At 41.9% G+C, this 16,026-nt stretch overlaps 1 protein-coding gene and 1 non-coding gene across 2 annotated transcripts in view; one reads left to right on the forward strand and one right to left on the reverse strand.

Moving 5' to 3' along the window:
- The window catches only part of LOC145401057 (uncharacterized), a 601,394-nt gene that overhangs the window by 292,986 nt on the left and 292,382 nt on the right, over positions 1 to 16,026 (reverse strand). The window contains exons 6-7 of the mRNA XM_080273430.1: positions 8,873 to 8,986; positions 4,225 to 4,345 (exon numbers count right to left, since the gene is read on the reverse strand). Of these exons, the coding sequence (XP_080129556.1) occupies positions 4,225 to 4,345; positions 8,873 to 8,986 (235 nt within the window). The remainder of the gene's footprint in view (positions 1 to 4,224; positions 4,346 to 8,872; positions 8,987 to 16,026) is intronic.
- LOC145401160 (5S ribosomal RNA) lies at positions 10,506 to 10,624 on the forward strand. Its single transcript, XR_013897571.1, has one exon. It is a non-coding gene; the product is annotated as a 5S ribosomal RNA (ribosomal RNA).

Below are 16,026 nucleotides of genomic sequence, written 5' to 3' on the forward strand. Positions count from 1 at the left end.
CACATGTCCAAACCACCTCAGTGTATTTCTCCTAATCTTCTCAACCACATCCACATCTACCCCACAACGTTCCTTCACTTCTTCATTCGTCAACCTGTCCCTCCACGTCACTCCACATGCTCCTCTCAAGTAACTCATTTCCACTGTTCTCACTCTTGACTTGTTCCCCTCTTGCAAGGTCCACGCCTCGCTTCCATACGTCAGGGTAGGGATCACAATACCATCATGCAGAGACTTCTTAACTTCCATACTCACCTCCCTATTTCTCATCACTGCTTTCAGTGTACCAACAACCTTCCTTCCCTGCTGTACCCTTTCACGTACTTCATCCCCCAAAGTTCCATCTTTACTCATCACACTACCCAAGTACTTGAATGCACTCACATTCTCCATATCCTCACCATCCAACCCCACTGCACACTCTGTGACTTCATTCCTCTCAAACACCATAACTTTACTTTTGTTTACATTAACTTTCAGCTTCCTCCTCCTACACACTGTCCCAAATTCATTCACCAAACCTTGCAACTCCCATTCATCTTCACTCAACAATACTGTATCATCAGCAAACAGCAACACAGGAAGCTTCCAAATCTCGCCCTCATTCATTAGGGCCAGCCCCACATCCACTGCCCTACCTTGCACCTCCTTTACAACCCCATCCATATATATATTAAACAGCCATGGAGACATCACACACCCTTGTTTCAGTCCCACATTGAGATCAAAGAACTCACTCAGCTCACCATCCACTCGCACCATAGCCCTAGCTCCCTCGTACATACTCTTCACAGCACTCAACAATTTCCCCTCCACTCCATATATTCTTAATACCTTCCACATACCTTGCCTATCTATTCTGTCATAAGCTTTCTCCAAGTCCATGAAGGCAGCATACACTTTCCTTCCCTTCTCTAGATACTTCTCCACTAAACATCTTAGAACAAATATCTGATCTACACACCCTTTTCCCTTCCTAAATCCCCCTTGTTCTTCTCCAACTAGCTCCTCTGTCATATGCCTAACCCTATCAATGAGTATTCTACCATATATTTTACCAGTCACACTAAGAAGGCAAATACCCCTATGGTTACCACATACTTCTCTCTCCCCTTTTCCTTTGTAGAGAGGAACAATTATACCTGATTTCCAGTCCTCTGGAACCCTTCCCTCTTCCCAAGCCAATCTACACAACTTCCAAATCCACTCCACAACAATCTCACCCCCATACCTAAGCATTTCACCACACACTCCATCAATTTCTGGGGCCTTTCCCAGCTTAATCTTCTTCATCGCTTCCACTACTTCCGCCCTACTGATCTCTCCCTCCCTCCTCTCATCTCTTCTTCTCCCAGCCATTCCCCAACCACTTATACTCACACTGCTCTCACTCTCTACATTCAACAAATCCTCAAAGTGCTCCTTCCATCTCCTCAATTTCTCTCTCTTTTCCACCAACAATCTATTATTCCTATCTTTCACTCCCCTATTACTTCCCCTTTCACACTGCCTTACTTTCTTTACCTCCTTCCAAAACAATTTCTTACTCTCCCTCCATTTCACACTCAGATTCCTCCCAAACTCTTCATCCACTTTCTTCTTACTCTCCTTCACCAGTCTCTTAACCTCTCTTCTCCTGCTCACATATACCTCTCTCTTCTCTCTCTCATCTTCTCCCCTACCTCTACTCACCAACCATTCACCATATGCCTTCTTCTTTTGTTCCACAGCCCGTTTCACCTCATCATTCCACCATGCTGTCCCTTGCACACCCTTGCATCTCCTCCTCACTCCACAAACTGCCTCACACGCTGCGCCTATCTCTTCCATGAATATCTTACATACGTCTTCCACCCCTTCCATCTGCTCTAGCTCATACCTTCCCAATCTTTCTTCCACTATGCTCTTATACTCTGTCATTTTCTCACTATCTTGCAATTTCTCCACTCTTCTCACAGGAGCTGCTTCCTCCTGTCTTCCCCTTCACCTCCTCAACCACTTTCTTTGCATCTTTACCTTGGCCATCACTAAGTGATGGTCCAAGACTCCATTCCCCCACCCTCTCCACACTCTTGCATCCAACACTTGTCTTCTCATTCGCTCATCCACACACACATAGTCTATCATTGCCTTTCGTTCAACAAGTTCACCATCCATCCTCCTCATTACTCTCCATGTATACCGGTGGATCATCTTATGACGAAAGTAGGTGTTGGCTATTGCCAACTCCTTACAAGCACAGATGTCCACCAAAGCACTACCATTCCCATCTACTTCAGCTGGCACACCCCACTGACCAACCACTCCATCCACTCGTACATTTCCAACTTTGCCATTCATGTCTCCAATCAACAGCACTCTCTCGCTCCTCAAACTTGTCCATACATGCTTCTACTCTCGCCCAAAACTCATCTTTCACTCTTGCCACTTGATCCTCTGTTGGAGCATACACACATACAATCGCCCATGCTTGTATACCTACTTTCATCCTCACCCATACAATCCTTGCACCCACTGTTCCATACTCTCTTATATTCTCCTTCCACTTCTTGCTTATCATCAGACATACTCCCTCTCTTGCCCTCTCATTCTCACTGACTCCCGCACATATACCTACACCATATTCCCATTCTCTCACCCTTTCATCTTTCCATTTAGTTTCATTCAATCCACATATATCCACTTTTGCATCCTCAAGCACCTGAACAATCTCTCTCTCTTTCACTTCATCATTCACTCCTCTCACATTCCATGTTCCCACCCTAAGAATGTCCTTTGTCCGTTCCTTAGTTGTCAACGTATGGTCCGTCCGGGTCCGAGGCGCTTTATTCGCTTTTTTAGTTGGTTCTTTTTACGGGGTGGGGCACTAACTCACCACCAACCCTTTTAGTCGCCTCGTACGACAAGCAGGGATACTGGGGGAGTATTCTTGAAAACCCCCCTACCCGCAGGGGGCAGCCAATAATAATAATAATAATAATAATAATAATAATAGTAATAATAATAGATGGATGGATAGATGGATAATAATAATAATAATAATAATTATACAGTAATAATAATAATAATAATAATAATAATAATTATACAGTAATAATAATAATAATAATAATAATAATAATAATAATTATACAGTAATAATAATAATAATAATAATAATATTAATAATAATAGTATTAACAATAATAACAATAATAATAATAATACAGTAAACTCTCAATCATCCATTGTTACAATATCCAGGGCTTTTTGCTAAGCTCTATTAAAATAATATCCAATGAAATTATGTAACATCTGGCTCAGAAACGGGAAGCAATCGGATCACCGGCTCAGACATGGGACCCAACCGGTGAGGAGGCAGACCCCACAACACACCAGCCAATCAGAATGCATTATGGAAGTGGCCCACCCAGCGCACCAAACCTACCGTCATGCCCTGTCTTTCCCGTGGATGCCATACAGCGAGGACGTATCTGTGTGTTCTGTTCTTGTCACCCCTGTGGTGCCTAAACCCTAGTGCCATGACTTAGTCTGTGGCCTCCCATGCCTGCTCATTGATGTAGGGCTGTGACTAACCTTGTGGCCCCTCAGTGCTCTGTGACCTAGTGCTCTGAGTACTATATAGTGAGGATGTATCTACATCGATGCCAACACTAGGTGAGTACACTATGTACAGTATGTGCTGTATTACTGTACTATATGTACTGTATCAATACAGTATTGTATTTTATGCTTTAATTTTAATCTTTTACACATGGGTAATATTGTAGGAAAGTTTTTAGGACAGAGGGTCAAGATGGATTATAACATATTATCCTGCACAGTGTCAAATGGATAGCCGTTGGGGGTACTATGCAGTATCCAGCAGAGGGGTTGGCTGAATTACACCAGATAATTGAGAGTTTACTGTAGTCATAATAATAATAATAATAATAATAATAATAATAGTGCATCACAAGCAAGTTTTTGTGAAAAAAGGCATTACCGGTAATTCATCAGTAACTTAGCAATGAAGCAACTTTAAATAAAATCACTTTAAATGGTCATACTGTATATCATCCCTCATAAAGGGTTATAATCCTTAAGTCCATTATATTTCCAATGAAATGAACCTACAAAACCAGCAGTGGCAGTTTACAGTGATCATCAAAATACAGTAGATACCTCTATTCAAGACAAGCAATTATGAGTCTCTTGGTATTACAACAATAGCTCTACCCTCACATTGGTTAGATGCATTTGCCGGGTTCGAAGAGTGAGTTGATCCTGCACCTCCCCCAGTGATGCCTCCAGAGTCCGCCGTGCCATTTCTGAGTCTTGCAGCTGGTGCTCCAGTTCATTGATTCTAGAAACATAAGTCATACAATCATGTGTACTGTGCAACAATGACTAGAACTGGAAGTTTATCTTTATGATGGCAAACATGGAAATAAAACAATAAGGCATGTAAGCAAAATAAGAGAGGCCCAAGGAAGAAGAAAGTGCTATGGAGGCCCTGGCACAAACAGAGGACTGAGTGTTGTACAGTGACTGTGAAAGGACTATAGGAAGGTGTGCCAAAGCTCACACATATGGGTGTGAAACTTTGGAATGGCATGAGTCTGAAAAGTACAAAAATAAAACCAGCAGAATGGAAATGGTTCGAATGTAGGTGGGTTGTACAGACCAGAAAGGGTAAGGAATACAAAGATTTGTGAAACATAAAGTATGGATGCCTATAACTGGAATGCAAAAGTGTGCAAGTTTAGATGGCATGGTAATTCTGAAAGAATAAACATAAACTGGGTTGTTGCCATTGTTGCTGTTGCTGCTGTACTCTCAGGCTCATCTGGACATAAACCCAGTGGATGACAGGAAACTAGCCACTTCAACCAGGCACTTCCAGAGATCATTTGTTGAGATTAAACTGGAAAATTGTCTGTGCTGAAAAAGCATGATGCAGGGGATGAGTATGTTGTAGTGTAGGGGCTACATTACAATCAGGGCATAGGAGTTTATTTGTGAGTTGTTTAAGTTGGTAAAGACGAAGAGATGGATGATGGCCACATTGCAGTGTGACTAGGTGCACTCATCTCTCTCTGGGAAGGGAAGTTCTTGAGGGATAAATGTTTGGTGGGGGTCCATGAAAAGGATGCTGTCTGGGTTAAGGTTTTAGGTAGCTGTCGTGGCCATGCATTTGTGTATATGAGTGAGGAGTGTAATATTCAGTGAAGGACAAGGGATACTGTTGAGGCAGTCTGTGTAGGGAGGTATTTTTTTGCTTCCCTGATGGGGGGAGGGGGGTGCACCATAAAGTTAAATGTGTGGGATGAATCCTGTGCGGAAGTAATGAATTGTCTGTCTTTCATGTTTATGTGGTCCTTAATTGGGAATACTTATGTTTGGGAGGCAAGTGATCATTATGTGGTCTCAGTATATCCACCTATTATCCTTAAAGCTTTTTGTTTTTATATGCTTTTCCATGTTGTAGTTGTTAATGTGGAGTCCTAGACTGGGCTAGTGTAATTCCCTGTTATTCAGGTGAACTTTTTTTTTTTCTTTCAGTGATTCAGCTGTTTGAAAGTAGTGCCCAAGTATTTTCACGCCATCAGATTTATAAGATGCATTAGGATCTTATATGCTGAGAAATGGTCATGTGTGTATCCAAGCTAAGTACAGTACACAAGTTTGGGAATCTCTCTCCAATGGGGGTAAATAGTTAAAGAGGGAAACTGGAGGGTGTATTTGAGATCTGTGTTTATCTGGAGTGAACAGAGTGATAGTTGCTTTAATTGTTGAAGCACTCCTCTTTTATGTAAACCAGTTTTTTAGTCGGCATAAGTACTGTTGGAGCTATCTTATGGCATTCTGAGTTTTGAAGTATTATGAAGCAATTGTTGGGTCACCAGATCGTGACAGTACAAGTACATTCTTGTAACTGACAAGGGGGAAGGGATGTTAGAATATGGGGGAAATTGTTTACAAATGAATTGAAGAGCTCTGAACCCTGTGGGAAACCACTGGGTAGTGTTCTGAATTTTGAGCTTTGGTTTTGACTGAGTACATTTGCTTGTCTGCTTGAGAGGAAGTTGGATAGGTACTTCTTGTCACTGGTTTCCATGTTTAAGATCTTGCTTTTGAAAAGATGTTTTGGTATTGTATCAAAAGCTTTGTTTATGACTAATACTAATTAGTGTGGTTCATATTGGAGATGTTACAGAACTTAGTTAGGAGGTAAGGCTTGAGAATCTTGGGAACTTCAAATCAACAGCGTTTGCCACTACCATAAACCTATTGTTTACATAGAGCTCTCTACTTAAAGGTACCTGGTTACCAAGATGTGGTATTTGCAGTCTGTAATATGAAGTGGGGTGCAAGAGGAGAAGAGAACAGTTAGGTTAGCCATCGTCATAAAGCATAAATATCCCAATTACTAACGTACAGAATCCACAAGCTGCGATGTGTGATGATGGAGGAATGCCACTAAAATCCAGGAGGGATGCATTAACCCTTTAACCGCGAGTGTCATCCCAGAATGACATTGCAAAAACTGGACCAAACCGCGGGTGTCATTCTCGAATGTTTGTGAATATTTTGAATACCGCGCGTTTTTTCTGTGCGCCAATTGTTTCAAGGGAGAGTAGCTATTAAGTTCTTTCACTCCAGCTGACCCCCACCTCCTTCCTCCCACCCCCCAGGCCCCCACCTCCCACCCCCCAGGCCCCCCACCCCACCCCTGACCAAACATGCATCAGTATCTGTCCAGCTGTGTGAGTGACAACACCGCTGATGTGGCAGTGAAGTGCGGGCAATTACAGTGCCTTTTACCTGCCTCAGTGAACACAGAGTGGGTGTTTATCGTATGTGCAGTGTTCATATATGTTTACAGTATTATTATCAGAATGAGGCTGGCATTTGGTAATGGTGTGTGAGCGAAAAATAGTGATTACAACACCGCTGATGTGGCAGTGAAGTGCGGGCAATTACAGTGCCTTTTACCTGCCTCAGTGAACACAGAGTGGGTGTTTATCATATGTGCAGTGTTCATATATGTTTATAGTATTATTATCAGAATGAGGTTGGCATTTGGTAATGGTGTGTGAGCGAAAAATAGTGATTACAACACCGCTGATGTGGCAGTGAAGTGCGGGCAATTACAGTGCCTTTTACTTGCCTCAGTGAACACAGAGTGGGTGTTTATCGTATGTGCAGTGTTCATATATGTTTATAGTATTATTATCAGAATGAGGTTGGCATTTGGTAATGGTGTGTGAGCGAAAAATAGTGATTACAACACCGCTGATGTGGCAGTGAAGTGCGGGCAATTACAGTGCCTTTTACTTGCCTCAGTGAACACAGAGTGGGTGTTTATCGTATGTGCAGTGTTCATATATGTTTATAGTATTATTATCAGAATGAGGTTGGCATTTGGTAATGGTGTGTGAGCGAAAAATAGTGATTTTAGATCGCTCACTTCTAATGGCACTGCCCATCCAGTGATAGTCAACGAAATCATGAAACCTACATCAATGCAAAGCCGAAGGTTAGTACTTTCTCATGGTACCTTATTTTTCGCTCTAGATTTATTCTGTGCAGAGTTATAAAGGTTTAAAGTTTGTTTACATTTTGGCTGGAACCCCCGCGGGAGAGGCCAGTCGGGGCAAAACAATGCTCGCGGTTAAAGGGTTAAGGTACTCCAAATCATTCAAGGATACACAAAAACAAGACTCAAATAACCATATAACATTTACACATGCAAACAAAAACTCTGCTGCCACCTACTGCCACTACCACCATTTAACACAGCTGGTAAACATCATATTGCAGTTATCCAAACCAACTCTGCATCTTAAGCTTTACATCCACAACACATTTATCATATATTAAGTCTGTGAATGTTGTGCAGCAAAAACCTGGCTACCTTTGGTTATGCTTCAACTAAGGGACATATTATCTGGATCTCCAGATAGTTTTTTTCAGCTTAGGAGTTAATTCCAAATTTGAGGGGTTAGAGATAGTCTTCATTACCTCTTGCTATATGAGAGGGCATTCTTAAAATAATGCACTTCAAGGGTTGGGAAAAAAAAGAAAAAAAAAGTCACTGGAGTTGTTGTTGCTTAACCCCAGTCTGTTTGGCTGAGTAGACCCGTCATCCACAAGCAGGCAACTGCTCCTTGGGGTTGTTTTACAGGTTTCCTACAGTGTTCATGTGCTTGTGTCTTAGTGTGGCATGTAATGTGTTGTGTTCCATTAAGTGTGCTATGTTGTGTGGGCCTGTTCTACAAGCTGGGCACATATCTACCCAAAAATCTAAGCTAGTAACTGAGGAGGGCTGGGTGGTGTCCTGATCCAAGCCTAGCAAGGTGTACCTGATCAACTCTAATTAAGGATGCCTCTAATAGGTGTATGTCAGAACTGAAGGCTTGTAATATACTGTTGTGTTCTGATTGAGATGTTGTATTGCCCAGCACATTATTGAAGTAAATGTTTCTTCACTGCTACTGCTGGAATGTTTGGAGATGCGTTGCTGTTCAAGAAGGTCTTGCAATTACGGAGAAGTGGTTAACAAAATAGAAGGCTATGGTACAGGCCCAGCCCTTTCATATTCAAGGTCATATACCTGATCTTCCCCCTCAAAACAGCAAGACATTTGTAGATGTCACTAGGCTATCTCTGGTTGCACAACCTTAAAAATGACAGACCAATGGTGGAGGCCTAACCTGTTGATTTTTAAGGCTGTAGTCTCTTTCCCTCCTAGGACCTCCTCTCTTATGTGGATACCATAACTCTTCTCTTTGACACAAACAATCTGTTCAGTAAAAGCAGGTCAGTTCAGTAACTAATGAACTTAATTTCTAAAGCTTCCCTCCATGACATTCTTTAAGCACATTACCTTGTCTCTGCTTTGTGTTGAACATCACACAATTTCTTTCTCAGGTCAGTGATAACAGCAGAGTTCTCTGCTGTGTGCTTCCTGGCAATGCTATTCACCTTCACCCTCTCTAATCTGTATCAAATAAATAAATCTAGTTATAAATATCAGTAAAGATATGCCTTTAATATCTGTGAAGGATATTCCAAAGCACCTCCAAAGATACAAAATCCAAGAAAAATAAAAGTCCATATTACTCAGTAGTTAGTTACCTACAGTACAGGATATATCTTTTAACCATCTCTTGCTCACCATTACATCGTGTGAAGGGTGGCCTTGGCATAAGAATTTCCAGCATTTACGTCACTCCTCAATAATGACTCCTCTTTCTATAATACACCATCCGTACATACTCTCCTACAATACTCTGTCCATCTTACCCCTTCCAGCCAAACCACTCTCATACACTCTTTTGATCAATGCACTTGCTCCATATGGTCAAACCATCTCAAAGTACAGGTCTTACTTTTCCCACTTGCTCCATATGGCCAAACTACTTCAAAGTACAGGTCCTACTTTTTCCACTGCACCAGCTTCTGTGCTAAATTCTTAAGTCAATCTTTGTTGTTAGAGGATAAGAGAATGGGATGTATGCTTCCATGCCCAAGAGGATGACTTCATAATGCACAAAGGACATCCAGATGGCTCTTGGCCATGAAAGCAGTAATCATACCAAGAAAAATCAATGAAATGCAACCTGAGGACCTCCCAATCTGCAATATCAAAATGCCAAGATGATGCTTCTTGGGGGGTTCACAGGCCTTAATTAAGTTAAGGGCAGGTTATTGATATAAGGTTGTGATGGGGGAACACAATGGAGAAAGCGCTAAGCAAAAGGACAGTTGTAAGAATGCAGATAAGTATGTTGGAACTCTCTCAAGTAGCTAGTTATGTGGGCTGGGTGCCGTACAAGCAGCTAAATGCCAATAAGGATATAAAAGACATAGGCCTATTCATCAGATGAATCAGTGAATGAGAAAGGAAAGCCAAAGGTAATGGTGAACATCAAATTCTTTTGAAAGAATGATTTCAATGAAAGGAATGAAAGTGAATGTACTGTACTCCTCTTTAGAAGTAAGACAGTATATTAGGTGTCAGTACAGTCAGGAGATACGATGCTGTTGTTGTAGTTATTATTGTTGCTTCACCCCAGTCTGCCTGGCCAAACAGACCTGCTGACTGCAGGTAAGCAATTGCCGCTATGGGATCATCCCAAGGAGATAAGTAAACAACACATACATATTTATACAGACACAATAGCCACTGCCTGAGTGTAGAGACTTTATAGGATTCAAAGTCAGGATCATAAGGAACATTTAGGCTATTGTGCACATTAATACAATAGCCATTTCTGGCTCTGATATTAGTACAGTACAGAGAAAGTAGAATATACTGAACATGGGCTGTCATCAGGAGAGGTGAGGAGTGGTGTGGCTAACTGGAGAAGAGGTGGTGCTTGCTGAGAGGAAGATAGAGGATAGGCCATGATTGTTGCATAAACTGATAAGAGTTGGAATGAACCTAGTGCCCTATCTAGGCCTATTTTTTTAGCTGATATAACAATTTTTTTTTTCTCTCTCTCTGATGATGAACAGAGGATGGCCATGCCACGTTGAGTACACCGCTTCCCGTCCGGTCAGCGAAGTTAAGCAACGTTGGGTCTGGTTAGTACTTGGATGGGTGACCGCCTGGGAACACCAGATGCTGTTGGCGTCCCTACGTGTCAAGTGGGGTTGGTGGAGGATTAGTGCCCCTCCCTGTAAAACAATTAACTCTAAGCCCTTGACCACCCCGTTTGGGATACATGGCGTCTGGCAATGGATGGATGGAAAAAATAATTCCATATGCTAGAGTATAGGTGTCTTCCATTAATTAAAAATCTGTAACAGTTAGATATGAAGTGATGCAGGTTAAAGTTTCGGGGGAATCTATTCTGAAGAAGTGAGTTCCAATGAAAGGCAGTTCAGGATATAAAGATATTCTGACGGGCAGAAAAACTGCAATACGGCAGTGTGACAATCCAATCATGAGTGCTACCAGATGCTCGTGTAGTATGAAGGAAGGCATGGAGAGGTGCACAATGGATACAACTTCATTCAAGCATTTGCCATAAAACTATTTGTAACATAATGCAAGAGAGGCAACATGCCATTTTACCTGAATGGGAGCTAGTTCATTTGTAACTGTTAGGTTTTTAATTATTCTTATAGTTTTGTTCAAAATTTTGTGCAGTTGTTTTAGTGCAACCTCTCCACACCCACTACACAAGGTGAGCAATATTTCAGCTGAGAGTGCACATGACTCTTGTAAATTTTAGCTTACTGCTCATCAGTGAAGAAATGACGGATTATGTACAATAATCTAAGTTCTTTGACGTGACTTTTGTAAGTGATCTAATGTGAGAGGTCCAACTGAGGGTCCTGTTAAGGGAAACAACAAAAACTTCAATACTTATATAGACAGGAATATTGGTTGCACTGAAGATAATATGGGAATCAAGCAATATCTGTTTATTTGTAAACTGGATATAACATTTGGTTTTCCCAGCATCAGATGAAACAATGTTATTTTGTCCCCATTCAGTGATCTCAGATAAGTCTTCAATTCTGGAGATTGCTGTGCTGAATTGGGAGTTAGAGATACCAAACATTGTGACAAGGTGTTTAAGTGTGAGGGACCTGTAATGCACTGAGTCATCAGCATATAAGAGAATGGGATTATGGGTGACAGACAAGAGGTCATTAATGTGAATATGGAATGGGGTTGGAGCCAGGACTGATCTTTGTGGCTCATCTGGATTAACTAAGTGGAAATTGGAATACACATCATCTACATTTACTCTTATCTCTCTGTTGCCCAGATAGGAGGAAATCAGTGGCACAAAAGACGATAGGACATGCTGTTTGGATAACAGGGAATGATGCCATACTCTGTTAAAAATCTATCTATCCATCTATCTATCTATTGCCAGACACTTTAATCCCGTAAGAGGTGGCCACAAACAAATCGCCTGCATGTTGCTCTGTCCTCCGCCATTTCACTGACCTGCTCCTAGCTTTAGAAATATCAAGGGCTACTGCATGGGTTTCTCCATATTGGTAAATTGACTGATGGATGGTATGACTAATGAGACCATATATCAACAGTGGATCTTTAGAGAAGACCATATTGTCTGTCACTATGTAAGTTGCTGAATTCAAGATGTTTAACAATGTGCTTATTAATGACAATCTAACATACTTTCCCAAGAGAAGATATGATATCTATTGGTCTGTAATCAGAAGGATCAGAGGAGCTTCTTTTCTTTGGAAATGAGTGGATATTGGCTTCCATCCAAGAATTATGGAGTGAGAAAGTACACCCACTGCAAATTGACTTAGGACTTACACGCTGAACTGCTATGGGAGAGTTGTCTGTTTTTGCTTTGTGCTTCCACCCCTACCAAATCAATTTTGGGGGCAAGAAGTAACTGGCAACTCCTCTGGTGTTGGCAGGTGGTGGTGAAACACTCAGCACGTCAGTGCTTGCCTAGAAGCAAGAGTGGGAGTATATGTTCCTGTCACTTTGAGTTTGCACCTCTCCTTTTTTTCATATGCAGTACTGTTTGCCCTGTTATTTTCCTAGAGTTGAGTTGTCATGTCTGGAAAGTACTGCTCAAGGGATGAGAGGGTCTGTATCACTGCATGGAGGCAGGATAATGTCCCTAGCAACATAATTTGTGAACGTACTGGACGCGCAAAGTTGACTGTCATGAAGATTCTTGCGGCCTGCCATCTGATGTCATACCAGAGTACAAGCATGGCGGTGGAAAGAAGAGGACTACTTCCAGAGGTACAGATACGCTCCTGAAGAGGAACGTAATCAAGAATCTCGACTGACAGCAGCAGAATTGAAGAGAATGCATCCCCAGCTGTTACAAGACATCTCAATTTGAACTATCCAACACTGATTGCAGAAGGAGCTGGGTTTGCCAAGCCACACCACAGCCAAGAAATTGCTTCTCACTGACCACATGAAGAAGAAAAGTTATGTTTTCTGATGAAAGCATATTTCAAGTGTTCCAGGCGCGTTTTGCCACGGTTTGTCGCCCTGCCTCCCGTAGTCGATATGACCCTGCTTACACAGTCCTGACTGTTAAGCACCCACAATCAGTAATGGTACAGGAGTGTTTCTCAGGTGGAATGGGAAGGGGAGGCCTCTGCTTTCTTCCTAAGAACTTGATGATGAATGGTGGCCGGTACATCCAAGTTCTGAAAGATCATTTATTAAACTTTTTTGCTATTCATGAATGCGACTTTTTCATGAACGATTCAGCTCCACGTCACAAGTCAAGAAAGGTTACAAAATGGCATCAGGATAATCGGATTGAGGTCCTCGTCTAGCCTGGCAACAGTCTGGATCTAAATGCGATAGAAAATTGCTGGGCAAAGATGAAGAAAGTCATGGCAGAGAAGAAGACACCCAATCTGGACAACCTCAAGACTGAACTGACAAATGTTTGGTGCAAAGAAATATCCTTAGATTACTGTACTTTAGAGATCTAAGTGACTCCATGCCAAAACGCATCCAACTTGTCCTGAAAAACAGGGGAAACATGATTTCATATTAATGAATGGCATTTCATGAACAAACATTGTGATATACTATGATTTCCGTGTTTTTTAATACCTTGGGGGGGGGGGAAGGTCCTAAGTCAATTTGCGGTAGCTGTACATATGCATAGTCTGAATAATTCAGCTAGAACAGGAGCAAGTTCTGGGGAACAACTTCTCAAAACTACTGGAGGATTTCCATCTGAACCTGGAGTTTTGGTGGGTGATAAATCGTCTAGGATAGCTTTTACGTATCTGTATCCATTGTGGGAAAGTCAGGTTCTTGTACAGGAACATTCTGACTTCCTCTAAGGTAGGATTTTGGGCAAACATGCTGGCAATATTGTTGGCTTTTCTAAAAGGGTGCTTCCATCTGAAGATTTTAGTGGGGGAATGGATGATGACTTAAGTTACAACTGAAAGAACTGAGAGTTGATTAGAATATTTTAATTTCATTAAGAGTATTTAATAGACTGGATACTTGGTTGTGAAGCAAGTTTGATTTGGCAAGATTTATTACCAGTTTTGAATAGCTTCTAGCAATTTTAAAACAACTAAGGGATTCAGTGTTTTTTTTACATTATGTAAGTTATATGCTAAAGACTTACGTGTCATTGTTCTGGCAAAATTGCTGTCAAACCATGTTTGGGAGTCCAATCTCTGAATAAATTGCCAACTGGGCATGAAAAATTCCACACCAACTTGTATTAAGTCATTAATGTGGGACTGGGGAGAAATGAAATTAGTGGAGAAGAAAGACTACTATGGAATATAGTTTTCGTTTTCGAAGGCTCCATCATGCTTGCATGCGTCGGCCTTGGTCACCTAATGGTGGCTCTCCAAGCTGCTCGATCTATGGCAGCTTCCCTTTTTAGTCTCTTAACCCTGAGACTGCACTCAGTGACCTCATCCCAGGTCTTTTCCGGTCTACCTTTCACTACCCTACCCCCAACATTAACACTTCTTATTTTCTACACCCAATTATCATTCCCCATCCTCTCCACATGCCCAAAAATTATCTCAATCTACCCCTCCTCATCACAACACCAATGCACTCAAATCCCAACCTACCTTTCAGCTCTTCCATCGTGAACCTAGCCCCCCTAGGCCTTTCATTCAACACACTGCACATCCACCTAATCATTGCCATTTCTGTACATTTGGGCCTGCAAATATTTACTGCCCAGGTCTCACTACCATACAGCAATACACTCCTAACACAAGTCGCACACAAAAGTCCCTTAGCACGTAGGGAGAGCCCTCTCAATGTCAGGAGAGGCAACAGCTCCCTGAACTTCTTCCAACCACTCCTCACTCTAGCCATAGAGTTAGCTCCTGCCCCACTTCCAGCACATAACATGTCTCCCGAATAACAAAACACTTCCACACACTCAAAAGACTCACCAGCAAGTTCAATCTTTTCACACCTGGAAATATCCACACGCTCTCCCTGACACACCACACATGAAATCAGCATTAACTTGCAGTCTGCTCCTAATACCACTACATCTCTTATGCACTCACTTACCACAAACACTGCACAAGATGGAATATATTTCCCATGCCCTTGTGACTAATCACACATGGCCACTTTCCCTCTTCTTTGACAGTACCACCTCCAGCCCTAGACATCATTACTTTTGATTTATTTGCATTTACTCTTAAGCCCTTGTGCCCCATACCATCTCTCCACTTCCTAAATCTTTCCACTGCCTCCCTTTCATTCTCTGCACCCAACACCAAATCATCAGCATACAACATCTCCCTTGGGAGTCCCTTTCTGAAGTCACGTGAGAGGGCTTCATGTATCGTGACAAACAACAAGGAGCTCAAGACTAACCCCTGATGCACACCAACATTCATGGAAAACTCATCACTCAAATCTCCATTCATCCTCACCTGGGTGTGAGCACCCACATACATGGCCATAACGACCCTAACCAGCCACTCTTCGATCCCAAGCTTTCTCATTGCCCACCTCACAATCTCTCTAAGGATGATGGCCTCCAAATCAACAAAAACAAAGGCTATCTATCTATCTATCTATTTATTGCCAGATGCCATAATCCCGTAAGGGGTGGCCATTTGACTTTGAGTTATTTGTTTTGTGGGGAGGGGCACTAACCCTCCACCAACCCACTTGCTGGCACGTAGGGAGCACGTATGGTTTGGTTTTATGATTACCACCCAGCGTTGTAAATGGTTTCTTGGCTTACAGGAAACCATTTGGCTTGTCACTCAATGTAAAGCCACCTGTAAAGGAAAGAAAGCAATAAGAAGTGACAGGAAAGATGGGAGAAATAGAAAGAGAGGAGGGCAGGCACAGAAAAAGAATGATAAAGGCTAAGGAAGAAGTAGACAGCACTATATCAAGTGAGTGGATAATGGTCACCACCACCTTTTCTTTCCTATACATTTTCCTCAAGGTGTCAAACAATGAATATGGTATCGTGGTCCCTTTGACTGGCATAAACCAAACTGCATCTCATCAATATTCACTCTTTCTCTAATCATACCTTTGAA

This window comes from Coenobita brevimanus, chromosome 54, assembly GCF_032717465.1.
Source record: "Coenobita brevimanus isolate Jiangsu-jjx chromosome 54, ASM3271746v2, whole genome shotgun sequence".
NCBI classification, from domain to species: domain Eukaryota; kingdom Metazoa; phylum Arthropoda; class Malacostraca; order Decapoda; family Coenobitidae; genus Coenobita; species Coenobita brevimanus.